General features: G+C 41.4%; 1 protein-coding gene across 5 annotated transcripts in view; it reads right to left on the bottom strand.

Moving 5' to 3' along the window:
- CAMTA2 (calmodulin binding transcription activator 2) overlaps nt 1–14,858 on the bottom strand; it is a 2,181,461-nt gene that overhangs the window by 460,058 nt on the left and 1,706,545 nt on the right. For all 5 annotated transcript variants that reach the window (XM_044077091.1, XM_044077090.1, XM_044077092.1 and 2 more), the window contains one exon: nt 4,530–4,657. In XM_044077091.1, the coding sequence (XP_043933026.1) occupies nt 4,530–4,657 (128 nt within the window). The remainder of the gene's footprint in view (nt 1–4,529; nt 4,658–14,858) is intronic.

The raw sequence follows: 14,858 nt of genomic DNA, 5'->3' as shown, positions 1-14,858 counted from the left end.
TCAACACTGCAGGAATTATAGGAAAGGTATGTTCCATGAATGGAAACTTCTGATTCCAAAACTCTTCATGTACTACTGTACTTTCTTCATGTACAATACGGCATTCAGAATCATTAGGACAGAAGATGGCATGTAACCTACAGCCTTCATAAATGTTCCTGCATTTGGGTGGTGCTGCAACAACATTGGATAAAACAAAAAAGGCCATTATGAGGTTCATCAAGTCTTGGGAGTAGGAACACAACATTTTTGTGTGTGCCCGTGACAACTCTCATAAACCTCTTTGTCTGAGATACATTAAGGTATGATTTTTGAGGATTCAAGGTTTTCTGGCTTTGAATACAGTTTACAATTTTCTGCAGTACCCAGCTGAGGTAGACTGGGTAAGGATATCATCTAAAATAAGGGTAAAAAAAACCATGCTAGTTTTTGATGAAAAATAAAGGATGCAGCAGAAAGGTCAACTGGTAACTCATCTTTAACCTCAGTTACTGCTCATTAGCCCTTTGTGTTAGATTATGTGGGTAGATGTCCTTCATATTCAAGATAATCAAAAAAAAACATTTTTGCCATGTCCTAGAACAAGGCCTATATTGTCAAAATTCAGAATTTATTTCCTATTATTGTCAAATAGCATACAAACTAAATGCAGTGTCTGTCTGTGTTGAAAAGCTTACTGAAAACGTGTGCTTTCACAGTGAACAAGTGAAAGTTTGCCTATGTTACATCTATATTCTTCTTTGCCTTATGACTCATTTTGTGACTGAAAAGTGTCCTTGGAACAATGCATCCATCCATCCAGTGAATGAAGCAAAATAAAGTCCAAGACTGGCTTGTACTGACCCTCCTTTGTGGACCTCAGAAGAATATGAAATAGCACATCTTTCCCCTTTCCTGCAATGGGGATGTTCTGCATTGCCTGTCATGCCAACAGATGTTGCATACTTTTCAGCTGATCCACTGGAGCCTTCTAAAGTGGGGAGCTCAGAAAATACAACGGTATACTCTGCTGACACTACCTTCCCTAACTCACTTGCCTGCAGTTGGGGAGGATTACTGCTGCATAAAATGACAGAATTTTCCACTGACATGGAGATGGATGGCAGTGGGGAGAAGATAACACTTGCAGTCACTAGACATAGTCTTGACTGTTATTTGTCTGGTTCCAGGATGCAGGCCAACTGCTTCTTCAGGGCTGCTACTTCTTTTGGTACTCTTCTGCCTTTTTACTCTACTCTTGTTTAGTCTGCTTCCTCTAGAAGGGAGATATCTTAGAAGATTACTTTCTGGAGTACCTTGATATAAATGGGTGAAGTTACTGTTTACTAGACTGTGTAATTTGGTCTTCTCTTCTAGTTTCTTGAAAGTCTCCTGATGGAGTACCACCCAACAGATTACTCACATCAACATGTGAATTAGAAGCTGAAAGCAGCAGTCCAGAATACGTATCCACTATATCACACCTGGCTCTTACTGAAATGCTGGGACTCACAATGGCAAGTCCTGAAATGCATGTAAAAACAGACCGAAAAATATCAAACATCACTTTCTCTTTTAAACTTGTTATTTGCAAGGGAAGCTCCCCTCCCCTGCACAACCTAAATTAGGGGGAGCCCCCTGACACCCACAAATTTATATATAGCAGCTCCAAGATCACCATTCCTCGGAAAAAAGGGAATATTCTAAGAAATACAATCTCAGACTTAGCAAATGTAAGTCTGGATTTTCAGTCATTCAGACTCCATATTCTGAGACTTAGCATTATGAGTCAAGAGAATTCAAATGGTTACATTCATGCTTACATTTTTGTATACTTTTTTGCCCTCATACCTGACAACCATCAAACTTTCCCCAACACCAGGGGGACCATCATCCAAGTTGTCACAAACGCCGCTTGGATCCTCACTAGAGTCCTATTTCCTTCTCTTAGGTGGAAGACTTGTGACACAAATCAACCCAAGGGCACGATACCTCCTCATGTAAATTCATGCTTCTTTGCAACTGCTGATGAAGGCTACTGTGTTCAAGGCTTGATGACATGAGTGCATTCCGCAAGACTGCCCTCAAGTGTCACAACCTATCCTTTGATGGACTACTGCCTAGTGCGACCACATTACACCTCCCCAACAGACAGGCATGCCCATCTTACCCATGCCAGCGCTGGCATCTGGCTTTGCAGCTAAATGAACAAGAGTCACTTGAGTTCCAGTCAGGGCTTTAACCCAGTAAGCCTATGCAGCGGGCCTGTCACACTTCAATTTGAGTTTGTTTTGCTCTCCTTTTAGCTGATGGTCTAATTTGCTGATTTTTCTTCTTCAAGAAAGCATCTAAAATACCTCAGGTCAGTTCATGTCTCTGTCTGACAATGTCCCCTTGTACTGTACCATATTGGCCTGATAATTCATTAATTTAATGTCCAGGTGTCAGAAGTCCAGCTCATCTTCCTAAAAATATATCGAAGATTCTACTTATTTGGGTCAAGGAAGAGTATTTAACCCCATCACCATCCCAGACACATCAACAACTCTCAGTGAAATTACTACTGAGTCAGGTATTGGGTAGAATCTATCCAGCTTTATATAGGATAAGGGCTGAGAGTGGGGCATTACTGAAATGTTGTTAAATGTATCCTCAAAAGTTTCTACTGATCGAAAAACAACTGATTGCCTTAGTAGCTCTATACCCAGCAACCTCATAAACCTCTGTTTCTGGTTGAGGATAACTTCCTTGATCCCCATTTAAAATAGTATCTCATAAGATCTTACGGTTCTGCAAAGGTCACATTCTCATGGGGTGAGACCAAGGGCAAGGAATCTTGCTCACATGCTTAAACTTACAAGTGAAAAGATCTAGTCAGAATAAGTGAGGTCAAAATCTGAACAACTGCTGGGATGTTTGCCTTTTCCTCTTTTTTTCTCCTAAACCCCCCAAAGTTGAAGGTTTAAGACCAAATAAGAGGGCCTGGTGGAATTCTAAAAAGCAGCAAAGCAACCTTTTGCAAATTTCCTGAAAAAATTGTGAGGGGTAACACTCAAGTGCCTAGATTTCCAGCACCTGCATAACTGGCATCTAGTCCTCGAATTCTCTTAACTCTGGTGCCTGTTCCCAATAAATAATTGTTGACCTGTACATGGATGTCCATTCCACAGGTGTCCAACTTCCTAAGATGTTCTAGCATAACAGTAATAGGACTGTCAGATGAGAAACAAGCTTCAGAAGGCATCACGATACTAAACTCGTCTGTAACTTCTACTGAAGAAGACTGAAATGAGGCATCCAGAAAAGGAAGTGAGGGCTGAGGGCTTCTTTCTGAACAATAATTGGACTTTCATGTGTCATTCTACTGATCATCCTAGAAACAGATGCTGTATTACCAGTTGTTGCTTCTCCTTCTGCATCTTTTTAAAATTATTTGGACCTTGTAATGTAGAGGGGGAACAGCTGTCATTTTCTCTTGTGTGGAGGGTACTGACCTTCAGCATCACCAGCTGCAAGGGAAGCACACATTCTCATAGTAACAGTCTTGACACCATCTAACGTCCTATTTTGAGCCAAAAGTGAACTGCATAGACATTCCTTTGATTTACTCCAGTTTTCTCACTTTATCATTTCTTTTTGCTCCCTCTGGTCTAGCAATAGTCAAATGTTTACATTTTTTTAACATTTTTTGTAGTCATGATCTAAACCTGTAGAAGATGAAATTACTGAGAATGAAAGTAACCTTAAGATAAAAGCATATCTTAGGAGAGTCACAGTGTTCAAAGGAATCTACATTACGGTTCTCCTCTTAGGCAAAATAATGACTAACTGCATTCTTTAAGGTGAATATATGCCCCAACAAGAGCAACTGATGGTTGCAGATAATAATGGGGCCTTAGTACAGAAAAATATTCTCAAATAAGTTTGAATATACTAAACTGTGGAATGAGCAAAGTTAGCAGAAATATATTGTATGTACTAGAAACCTGAACTAAAAGTTACTGAAAAAATAACAAAATGATTCCACTTAACATTCACATAAAACAGCAAAAGTGCAACCGAAGATAAGTGGTCTATGCTTTCTTTTAAAACTTGACTTTCTGCTGATGACTTTGGCTTAAAAGAGTATCCAAGAAGTGCCCATATGGCTTAAAATCTGGTCAAAACATTGGCATTCATGTTACTTAATCCCATTCATATTATGAAATACCCTGCTGCAAAGATTCTTGTGATGAACTTATATAGACACATATGCACAGTACAGAACATGCAACGTAAGCATGGAACATACAGCTGTGCTCTATAATGGAAGAAGGGGATCATATATTCAAACATACAAGCTATGTAAACATCACAGCACAAGTTCTATTCCCATAGCAGCTGTTACGTTTTACAGAAGAGTCCATAAAGTCCTAAACACTGAATTAAAAAGGCAATGTGTATTTACGGTGGAGTCATGCATGACCAAAAGTGTGTTGGTTACTCAGAAAATCTGCAACACAGGTCTCATGCACTTCAAGTGAAATACCACCCTTGTCAAGTCTGCTAACCTGCACATGTGGGTTCTCCACAGTTCCTCCTTTCTGCTGTGACTGCTGGCTGGATGCTGCAGTCATCTCTGCCATCCTCTTCTCCATCTGCTCCAGCCGCTCCAGGATGGACATCCTAAATTGGTTGTCTAGAAAAAATATGAACAAAGGTGTACTTCAGATCCAAAACAGTACACACTTCCAAACTAAATGCAAAGCCATCACAGTTAATTACAGCAGGAGATAAATCTGTGGATCTAAAAACATTGCAATAGGATTATTAAATCTTATTGATCTCTCTGGTTAACACATCCTATGGATGCGTTAAATCTTTATCAGCTCTAAGAAATAATGCAGTGGTAAGAAAAATATATATGATGCATAGAATATCAAACAACTACTGTGCTTCAAGAAAAACAAAAACAATTAATACATTTGTTTACTTCCACACAACTACATAAACCTTCACAAGGTTTGATGTTTTCATACTTGGAGACTGTGAATCCTTTTTGCTACTGGAAACTGGAGGCTGAGCTCTCTCAACATAGGACTGGCAAGACCAATCAGGAGGAGAAGGTTACCACACACACTATAGACCCAGTCTCACATAGTACCATCACAACCTCAAATCATACACATAAACACACAAAGACATACTCGGCGGCTCTGATCAAAAATCTACCAAAACAGCAGAGGCCACCAAAGCAGACACCCAAACAACCACCACCTCAGAACACAACACCTGCAACACATAGACCTCACAGTCAGAGTGTCAAACAGTCACAGCCCTTAAGGTCAAACACAATGCCAGACACACTAGTCATTGGTGACTCCATAGTCAGACACACTGACGTCCCGCTCACCAGACTGAGTAAGGAGAAGGTCACAGTAAGCTGCCTGTCGGGCGCTAGAATCCGCCACATAACGCAAGCACTCAGGTCTCTCAACAGCAGGTACAAATACGACTCAGTCATTGTCCACGCTGGTGTAAATGACCTGAGACGTACCTCCTTGGACTACATGAAAAGAGACATTGAGGAGCTCTCTGATTATGTAGCCCAGGCAGGTATGACCCTGACCTTGAGCAGTATCCTACCTTCACCAAGAATGATGCCACAATACAGAGATAAGATGATCAGCTTTAACAATTGGCTTAAACTCTGGTGTCATTCAAAGGGGATCCAATGTCTGTCTGCCTGGGATGACATGCTGGACAAGCCACGCTGCTTCGCAAGGGACGGCTTGCACCTGTCACCCATGGGATTCCGGATATTGGCAAAGGCTCTTGCCACCCCCATAGTGCCTTTTTAGGCAAGGCTCAAATTCTAAACCTACCACCCTAGAACACAAAAAAGGAAAAAAACTAAGGGTAATGCTGCTCAATGCCAGAGGTCTAAATCTCAAAATGCACGCACTCGAGGCCCTTCTCAGTATGGAGAACATCGATGTCTGTGCAGTGACAGAAACCTGGTTCAAGGCTCCTGAGAGCACCCCAGCACTATCAGGTTTTACCTCTTATCATGCGTTCCGGCCCCAAAATCCGGACAATACCAAGAAAGGGGGGGGGGTATCCATATTCATCAAAGACACCCACACCTCAAGACTGGTGGCAATGCACGATGCATCGGAGACCATCCAGGTGCAATTAACCATAGGCAAGACTGCTCTGCAAATTGTAGCATGTTACAGGCCACCCTCACAAACTCAGGAACCTCACATGGCCTTCCTGAAAACACTAGAGGGGATAAATGTATCACCGAACACCATCATACTAGGTGACTTCAATTACCCTAATATAGACTGGGAACACTACTCAAGCCCAAACACCCTAGCCCAAAAGTTCCTGGAATTCATAAACTCAAATGCCATGGAACAACTAGTCACCATCCCCACAAGAGGAGAAAACATACTTGATCTCATCATCACGAACATGGGAGCACAATGTTCAACACCGGAAGTATACCCCTCACTGGTGAGATCAGATCACAAACTAATCTCGCTAGAGGTCCTCATCCCACCCCACCTGAAATAAAAAGACCACAGTAAAGAACTTCTCGAAAGCCGACTTCACACTTCTAAAGACTAGTGTGGTCTCCTTTAAGGCCCCGAGGCGGAAAACAGTACTCAAGCCGCTGAATCACTTACAAATGCCTTCTACCAGCACCTGCAGGACTGCATGGATAAGGCAATCCCAAGCAAAACAAAGACTCTTTGTACCAAAGGCAAGCGTCCAGTCTGGTGGACCCCAGCCATAAACAAACTCTACAACAAAGGAGGAAGCTACTACAAGATAGAGCAAAATCCTTAAAAGGTAAGACACCCTTGATCACTATAAGTAAAAACTAAGAGCTCTCATAAAATCATCCAAAGCAAATTTTGAGAGAAAAATAGCTAAAGACTCAAAAGACAATCATAAGGCCTTCTTTAGCTATGTTAGAAACCTGGAAGGAAACTCCCAGATATGCTCAGAACTAGTTCAAAATGATGTGAAGATTACTGATCCTACAGACATTGCCAACATACTGGCTGACAGGTTCAGTGCAAACTTCTCCCCTCCCCAAAAGGAGAGATATTTATACCAAGCGATTGCAGCCCCCAAACATCTCCAACGCCCAAGTGAGAACTGCTCTCTCCAAAGCAAAAAAACACAGCATCCATGGGACCTGATGGTGTCCCCGGCTGTGTGCTCCACGAACTCAACGAGGAATTAAACCCACAGCTAGGACAGCTGTTTAATCATAGTCTTACCTCTGGATACGTACCCAGGGAGTGGCGCACTGCAACTGTGGTCCCACTTCACAAAGGCGGTGCCTCCACCGACCCTGGAAATTACCGGCCTATTAGCTTGACAAGCCTTATCTGCAAAGCCATGGAGAGGATCATAATGGACCTCATAAATAAAGACATAGGGAATTTGCAGACTTTGGATCCATCCCAGTTTGGCTTTGTCAAAGGCAGATCATGCCTTCTAAACTTGGTTGACTTTTTTGAAACAGTCACCAAAGCCATTGATGAGGGAAAGGAAGTCCATACAGCCTACCTCGATCTGGCGAAGGCCTTTGATACAATACCCCACTCGGGTATCATTGAAAAACTCATCAGCTTAAATGTTAACCCATACATCACAAGATGGGTTGCAAACTGGCTGAGTGACAGAACCCACAGGGTCAGAGTTGCTGGTGCCATGTCAGACTCAAAGCCTGTCACAAGTGGTGTACCACAGGGCTCAGTCCTGGGCCCACTCTTGTTTGGCATCTACTTTTCCAAGTACAAGCAAACACAGGAGGGTTATGGCTGACAAAGTTTGCAGATGACTGCAAACTGGGCCATAGTAGAAAACACATCTGACACAGATATCCTTCAGAAGGGTCTCACAGAAACGGATAACTGGTGCCAGAGCCATGGCCTAAAGTTAAATGCCAAAACATGCATAGTCATACCCTTCGGAAAAACAAGGTTACCCCTACCTACCAAATAGGTGGCAATCCACTGAGCACAGAAGAAGTTATCAGGGACCTGGGGACCCAGGTTGATAGTAGTCTGTCATTCGACACCCATGTAGCTAAAGTAGTTAGGAAGACCTTCTACATTGCCCACCTTATCATGAAGGGATTCTCATCTAGATCAAGGGAGGTCATAGTCTCCCTATACTCATCACTCATCAGACCAATGATTGAGTACAATGCCCCATTCGGAATGTATCTGACCCGACACTTGCAGCAGCTGGAGAGGCCACAAAAGTTCCTCACCAAAAGGATAAAGGGTCTCAAACATCTGTCCTATGCTGCCCGACTGAAAGAACTCCAGCTCTATTCAGTCGCCACCGCTTGCTCAGAGGTGACCTTTGCCTAACATACAAGGCCATGTCAAACCCAGATTTGATGAATATGCTTCACCTCAAAAATCTAGATCCGTCAGAGCCACAAGGGCGGGAGACTTAAACCTCGACATGGCTATTAATAGGATGTGCTGGAGGGATAGATTCATCACCCAAAGACTCCCTATGCTGTGGAATAAAATCCCGGTATATGTGAGGCAGAGCACCTCGCTGGCCTTGTTCAAGAGAAATCTTGACCAATGGATGGGAGATCGCAGATATACCCCAGGGATTACCTCAGTGTCACTGCTCAACAGAGGCACAGCAAAATAATGGGTATAGTTCCCCATACTAAAGGGGTGGCGTAAGCCACAAAACTATGGGCTAGGCTTGTAAATGCCCTTGGGCAGATAGCCTAGTATGAACCTATGAACCTATGAATAATCTACCAAAGGCAAGTACAGCACTGCTCACATGTGAAGTTACATGGGTTGTATATAGCAATTTCATGTTCTCTCTCACAGAGATTCCTAATGGGAAAACACAATAAAACATAACCTTCCATTATTCAAGGAATAGGGCGATGACTGCACTCCTGTATGAGAACAAATTATCTTAGGAAAAGCTGACCCTATACTACAGCCAAGATTAAAGCATGTGCCAAGAAGAGAAACTTATTACGTACAGAGATGCAACTCAAGAAGTGAAGCCTGTTATATACAGAGACAGAGATACATCTCAGGACGTAAAGCCTGTTATACACAGAGATACATCTCAAGAAGTGAAGCCTGACAGAACAAAGACACAGTGACACTTCTCTGGAAGTGAAGCCTGTTGTACACAGAGAAAGAGATACAGCTCATGAAGTGAAGCCTGTTATACACAAAGTCAGAGATAAATCTCAGGCAATGAAGCCTGTTATACACAGAGGCAAGAGATACATTACAAGAAGTAAAGTCTGTTACTCACAAATACAGAGATGTATCTCAAAAAGTAAAAGCCTGTTAGACACAGAGACACATATCAAGAAGTGAAGCTTGGCAGAACGGAGTCAGTGACACAACTCAGGAAGTGAACCCTGTTATGCACAGAAACAAGAGATACATTACAAGAAGGGAAGCCTGTTATACACAGAGAGAGAAATGCATCTCAAAAGTGAAGCCTATTATACAGGGAAACAGCGACACATCATGATATGAAGTCTGTTAAGTACAGAGGCAGAGACGCATCTCAAGAAGTGAAGCCTGTTATCAGAGGCAGCAATAAATCTCAAGAAGTGAAGCCTGTTATACAGAGACAGATACAATGCAAGAGGTGAAGGCTATTATACAAGGAGATACCTCTCAAGAAATGAAGTCTGTTATATACAGACAGATACATCTCAGGAAGTGAAGCCTGTTTATACACAGAAACAGATACATCTCAAGAAGTGAATCCTATAATACGCAGAAATATGTCTCAAAAAGTGAAGTCTTATATACAAAGACAGATGCATCTCAAGAAGTGAAGTCTGTTATACACAGAGCTACATATCAAGAAGTGAAGCCTGCTGTACATGACAGAAATGCATCTTAGAAAGTAAAGCCCGATATACACAAAAACAGAGATACATATCAGGAAATAAAGCCTGTTATACACAGAGATACATCTCAAGAAGTGAAGCCTGACAATCACATACCTCTCAAGTGTCCAGATTTTCGCAGAATGTTCAGATTTTTGACTCATATTTTTAGTCTGTTCCTCATAAAATTTGCGATTTTCTGGCATATCAGTGGGAAGATCTGAGGATGAAGTCACTAAATAATGACATACATTTGTGTTTCAGACTTTGTAATCATTCAGAAAAATACATGCTACGGCAAATGTTGTTATTCTAGCAACTTTCTAAGTTTATAAGAGCAGTATTTAATATCTGTCCCTATTTCTGGGCCTTTGTCCCCCCAATCTATCAGTCTTTGTCCAGATTTTTTGTGCCAAGAGGTTGATAGGTATACTGACAGAACACAGAGACAGTGATACATCTAAAGCATACCTCTCAACTGTGCAGATTTTCACAGAATGTCCAGATTTTTGCCTCATATTCTTAGTCTGTAGTTAGAAAATTTCTGATTTTCTGGCAAATCACCGAGGAATGAAGTCACTACATAATGACATACATTCGAGTTTCAGATTTCATATCCTTCAGAAATTGCACGCTACCACAAATCCTGTTATTCTGACAACTTTCAAAATTTATAAAAGCAATATTTAAAATCTATCCCTATTATTGAGCCTTTGTTCCTCCATTATTTTAGACTTTGTCCAGAGTTCTTGCTCTGAAAAGTTGAGAGGTACGAAAGAAGTGAACCCCATTATACACAAAGATGAAAGTAAAGCCTGTTATGTGCAGATACAGAGATACATCTCAATGAGAAAGTAATATATCTCAAGATGTGAAACCTGTTATACATAGACATAGAGATGCATCTACTGGGACTGACAGGTCATATTTCATGCTATTCAGGTGGCATCCTGGAATATTATCAAGACCCATCAAAGTAGTCTTTTTGGCCTTAGAAAGCACAGTGAGGACCTCGCCAGTGATAGCTGATGGAGAAATGTTGGTGGGGTATTTTCAGGGGTGATAGTGGGCTAAAATTTGAGCTAAATGTGCTGGCCAACAGATTTGCTATGTCTTCTGGCTCCATATAGGTGGTCCCATTCAATATTAGTTTCAGAACATTGTTGGGTGCTGCATTTAATGCAAGGGTTGAATAGAGAGAGTCTCACATTTATTCAAGCACAATTTTTGGGCTTCCTGGGTAACTGAGAGGAAACTATTAGCATACAAGGATAAGGTATGGGTCTTTACTTATGGTAAATTAGACATGGAGAAGTTCAAGTGTGTCACACTGTTTGACCAGCCTTGAGGTGTGTTCATGTTTGATGTAAATTGAGAGACTTCTACATTCAGACCCTGTCTGTGTAGTAGTTGGTCTAAATGTGTGGAAGGCATTATAGCCTTGCATTGGCAGGCTGCTCTCTGAAGCTGTAAACCAAGCCTTGGTAACTACACAAATGTTTGTATTTTACAGGATTAGTAGAGCTGTTGGGACTGGAGTTTCCTTTCTGGACTCCTGGCATGTAACAGTAACACCTTTTAATTATTCTGAGTTGGTTTAGCTAAGTTGTTAGGTTTATCAGCTTAGCACTGCCTAAAAAAAGCAATATGAGGGTAGACAAGGGTTTAGTCAATAAATGAAAGCCTAAGTGAGACAGGTGTTGACCATCCCTAGCAAAGCAGAGTGGCCTGTCTACAACATCCTACCAGGTAGACAAATATTTTACTCCTTGGACTGACACCAAAAACTAAGTGAATTATTAAAGTCAAATGTCTTCTGTTGATACTGTGGAGAAAGTATAATGCTGCTCAATGCCAGTCTCATACCGGCCTAAGACACACAGTCCAAGAGTTCTATCATGTCTCTCTGCATATAGTCCTGTAATACAGTCAGTTTTTGAAGAATCCAAAGAAAAAAGACTCTACAAAATAGAGGTCAAGTAGGTTTACACTCCTTCCTTTACTATACAAAAATAAACAGATTAAGCACTTTCATCCCAGTCAGACTGGGAACTTCATCAGAATCTACATATACAAACATCAGACTGTTTAAATAGTACAAAAACGTGTTACCATTGGGTAAACTCACTTCCAATAAAGTACAGTCTATGAAAAAACTAACACTGGTTGTAACAAGGCTAAAAACAAAAGCATTTAATGGAGTAACCAGTGTTATTGTTTTTTCTTAGTACATTTTGTTTTTTTCACTGATTATTATTAAATAAAACTCCCAAACCGATAAAACAAAGTACAGCCTATACTTGTCACATGATCCCTGTGTCATTTTACCCCAGTAACCTGAACAAAAATGCGTAAATATAATCAATTATGGTATTCTTACATAAAATAAACTAAAAACATACAATGTTTAGATATTACTAACTTGTAAACCATTTTTTAAAAAGTGTATAAGCACCTAAAATACCAGTCCGGCATTTATTTATTTCATTATTAACCTTCAGATGATTTTACGTTATAACCTGGTGAAAGCATGGCTGCTGTTCTCAGTTGCCAGAAAGTCTCTTTTTTATTTAACAAGGTTTTCCATTCCCCCCTCTGGGATTGTTCAAAATCTGTTCAAGAAGGCCAAAAGTAAACTTTTTGAAGCCTTTACAAATTAAGGAATGTTTATAAAGAGCATTAGTCTCTTTTTTATGTTTAATATTGTACAAAGGCTCGTATATCCGGTTTCTGAGCACAAGCTCAGTCCTTCCAATATAAAACGCTGTGCAGGTACAACAGTTTGCCAAGTATCCTAGTTTAGTAGACGCACAGTTGCATTTTTTGAAAATAATTCTACTGGACATTTTGTTGTCTAGTGTGATCTCCACATCTCTGTTGATGTATGCACACTGACTACAGAAACCACAGGGTCTCGAACTCACTCCACTTCCCCCTTTATTAATATTTTCACTTTCTAGAAATCTCTTTAAATTTGCACTAGTTTTTGTAATGAAAAGGGGGTTCATCACCCAGGATACGATTTTCCCTAGAATTGACTCTAAAAATATTCCAGTTCTTACTTATAATATCCTGTACTTTCCCGGATACCTCTCCTTCTGCTGCCATTGCCTTCCTAATGGTTTTGGGAGATGTGATTAGAATGATTCCTCTGGCTAGTGTTGCCTGGGGAACCACTCACAGTAACCGTTCCTCCTACGTCTTGTGGATTAGAAGCATTATTCCCTTGTGAAGATGAAGGGGTGAGTAAAGCAATCAAGTTAGATAACTCACCCCTTACAGACGCAACATCTTCCTTCAACTTGGAAATCTCTGTCCCCTGATCGATAACCTCCTCCCTGGTGGGTGAAAGACCGAAGAGGTCTAAAATGCCCATGCCTTGCCTCCAGCAACCACTGTAAACTGATCACCAAACAAAGGTTGCATAGATTGTACTTTATTGGAAGTGGTTTACAGTACAGTTGTGTACACTTACCATAAATGTAGATGTTCGAGTGTATTCACTGTTGCAGTCCTCACATTTGGGTTATCTGTTTGCAGTAGCCCTCAGTCGGCCTGATTATCAAAGTCTTGGGTCCTGCATCGGTTGTTGTCTCATCTTCCATGACATCAGGTAGTCAGGGGTATAAAGCATGCAGCCGACTCATTACATCAGTTTTTCTTGCCCCAGCTGTCAGGTGCCCTCATAATGGGAAGCAATTATATACAAGGTTACGCCTCCAATAAAAAAAGCAAATACACCAAAAGGCTTTAAGCATAGTAAACAAGAATAGAGGTATAGTCAGTAGAAGTCAGGGGGCTGGAGGGAGTGTAACCAGGAATGCAACAGTGAATACATTTGAACATCTACATTTATGGTAAGTGTACACAACTGTACTATGTTCTTCATGTTTCACTGTTGCAGTCATCATATTTGGGTAGATTCCCAAAGCTAAGGATGGGAGAAGGTAATTAGATAGAATTAGGACCAGCTATAAGGCCCTGCAAGACTGCAGTAGCAAAGCCAGCTCTGGATTTAGAAAAATTGGCAAGTGGTAATGCTTGGTGAAGGTATGTACAGAACTACAGGTAGCAGCTTCTAGGATGTCCGTGGTAGGAACACCTCTAAGAAAGGCTGTAGACGTAGATGCAGCCCTGGTAGAATGTGGTCTTATCCCCTGTGGGGTAGGTTTTCCATGGTGCTTATAGCAGAAATGAATGCAATGGCCTATTCACTTAGAAATAGTTTACTTTGAAATGGCCTTCCCCTCTGCCCCTGCAGCAAATGCAACCAGCAGCTGTTCCGATTTCTTAAGAGGTTTAGTCCTGTCCAAGTAAAATCTACGTTGTCTGTGCATGTCCAAGGAGTGCAGCATTTGTTCCCCTTTGTTCTGTGGATTAGAAAAGAAGGTTGGCAAATGAATGGACTGGTTAAGGGCCACACTGGATACCACCTTGGACATGAAGGAGGGATTGGTCCTGAGAGACACCCTGTCCGCATGAAAGATGATGAAAGGCTCCACTGCCATGTGGGCCTGTAATTCAGACACCCTTCTTGCTGAAGTGATGGCTAGAAGGAAGGGTGTTTTCCAAGAAAGGAATTCAACTCTGCATTTGCAGCTGGCTGAAAGAGAGATAGAGTGAGCTTTTCCAATACAAAGTTAAGGTCCCAGGCTGGAGTAGGGGCTCTCCTGGGTGGTCTTAAGTTTTTGGCCCCTCTGAGGAATTGCTTCAGCAGAAGATGACAAGAGGGGTGGTTCTGTACTGTAATGAGCTGAAATGGCTGAGGCATGAATTTTGATGGAGGAAAAGGAAAGGCCCTTGTGCAGCATCTCAGTTAAGTATTGAAGAATCTGAGGTAAATTGGGCACTGCTGTGCCCATCCCGAGTTTGGCTCCATGAACAGAATATATTCCATTTTTCAGCATAGGATTTTCTAGTACTAGGCCTCCTTGCCTTCAGAATGACATCCATCACTTGCTAACTGAGGGAT

Source organism: Protopterus annectens, chromosome 7.part0, assembly GCF_019279795.1.
Source record: "Protopterus annectens isolate FY-2018-M chromosome 7.part0, PAN1.0, whole genome shotgun sequence".
NCBI classification, from domain to species: Eukaryota; Metazoa; Chordata; order Ceratodontiformes; family Protopteridae; genus Protopterus; species Protopterus annectens.
This window is presented reverse-complemented; position numbering and strand designations above follow the sequence as displayed.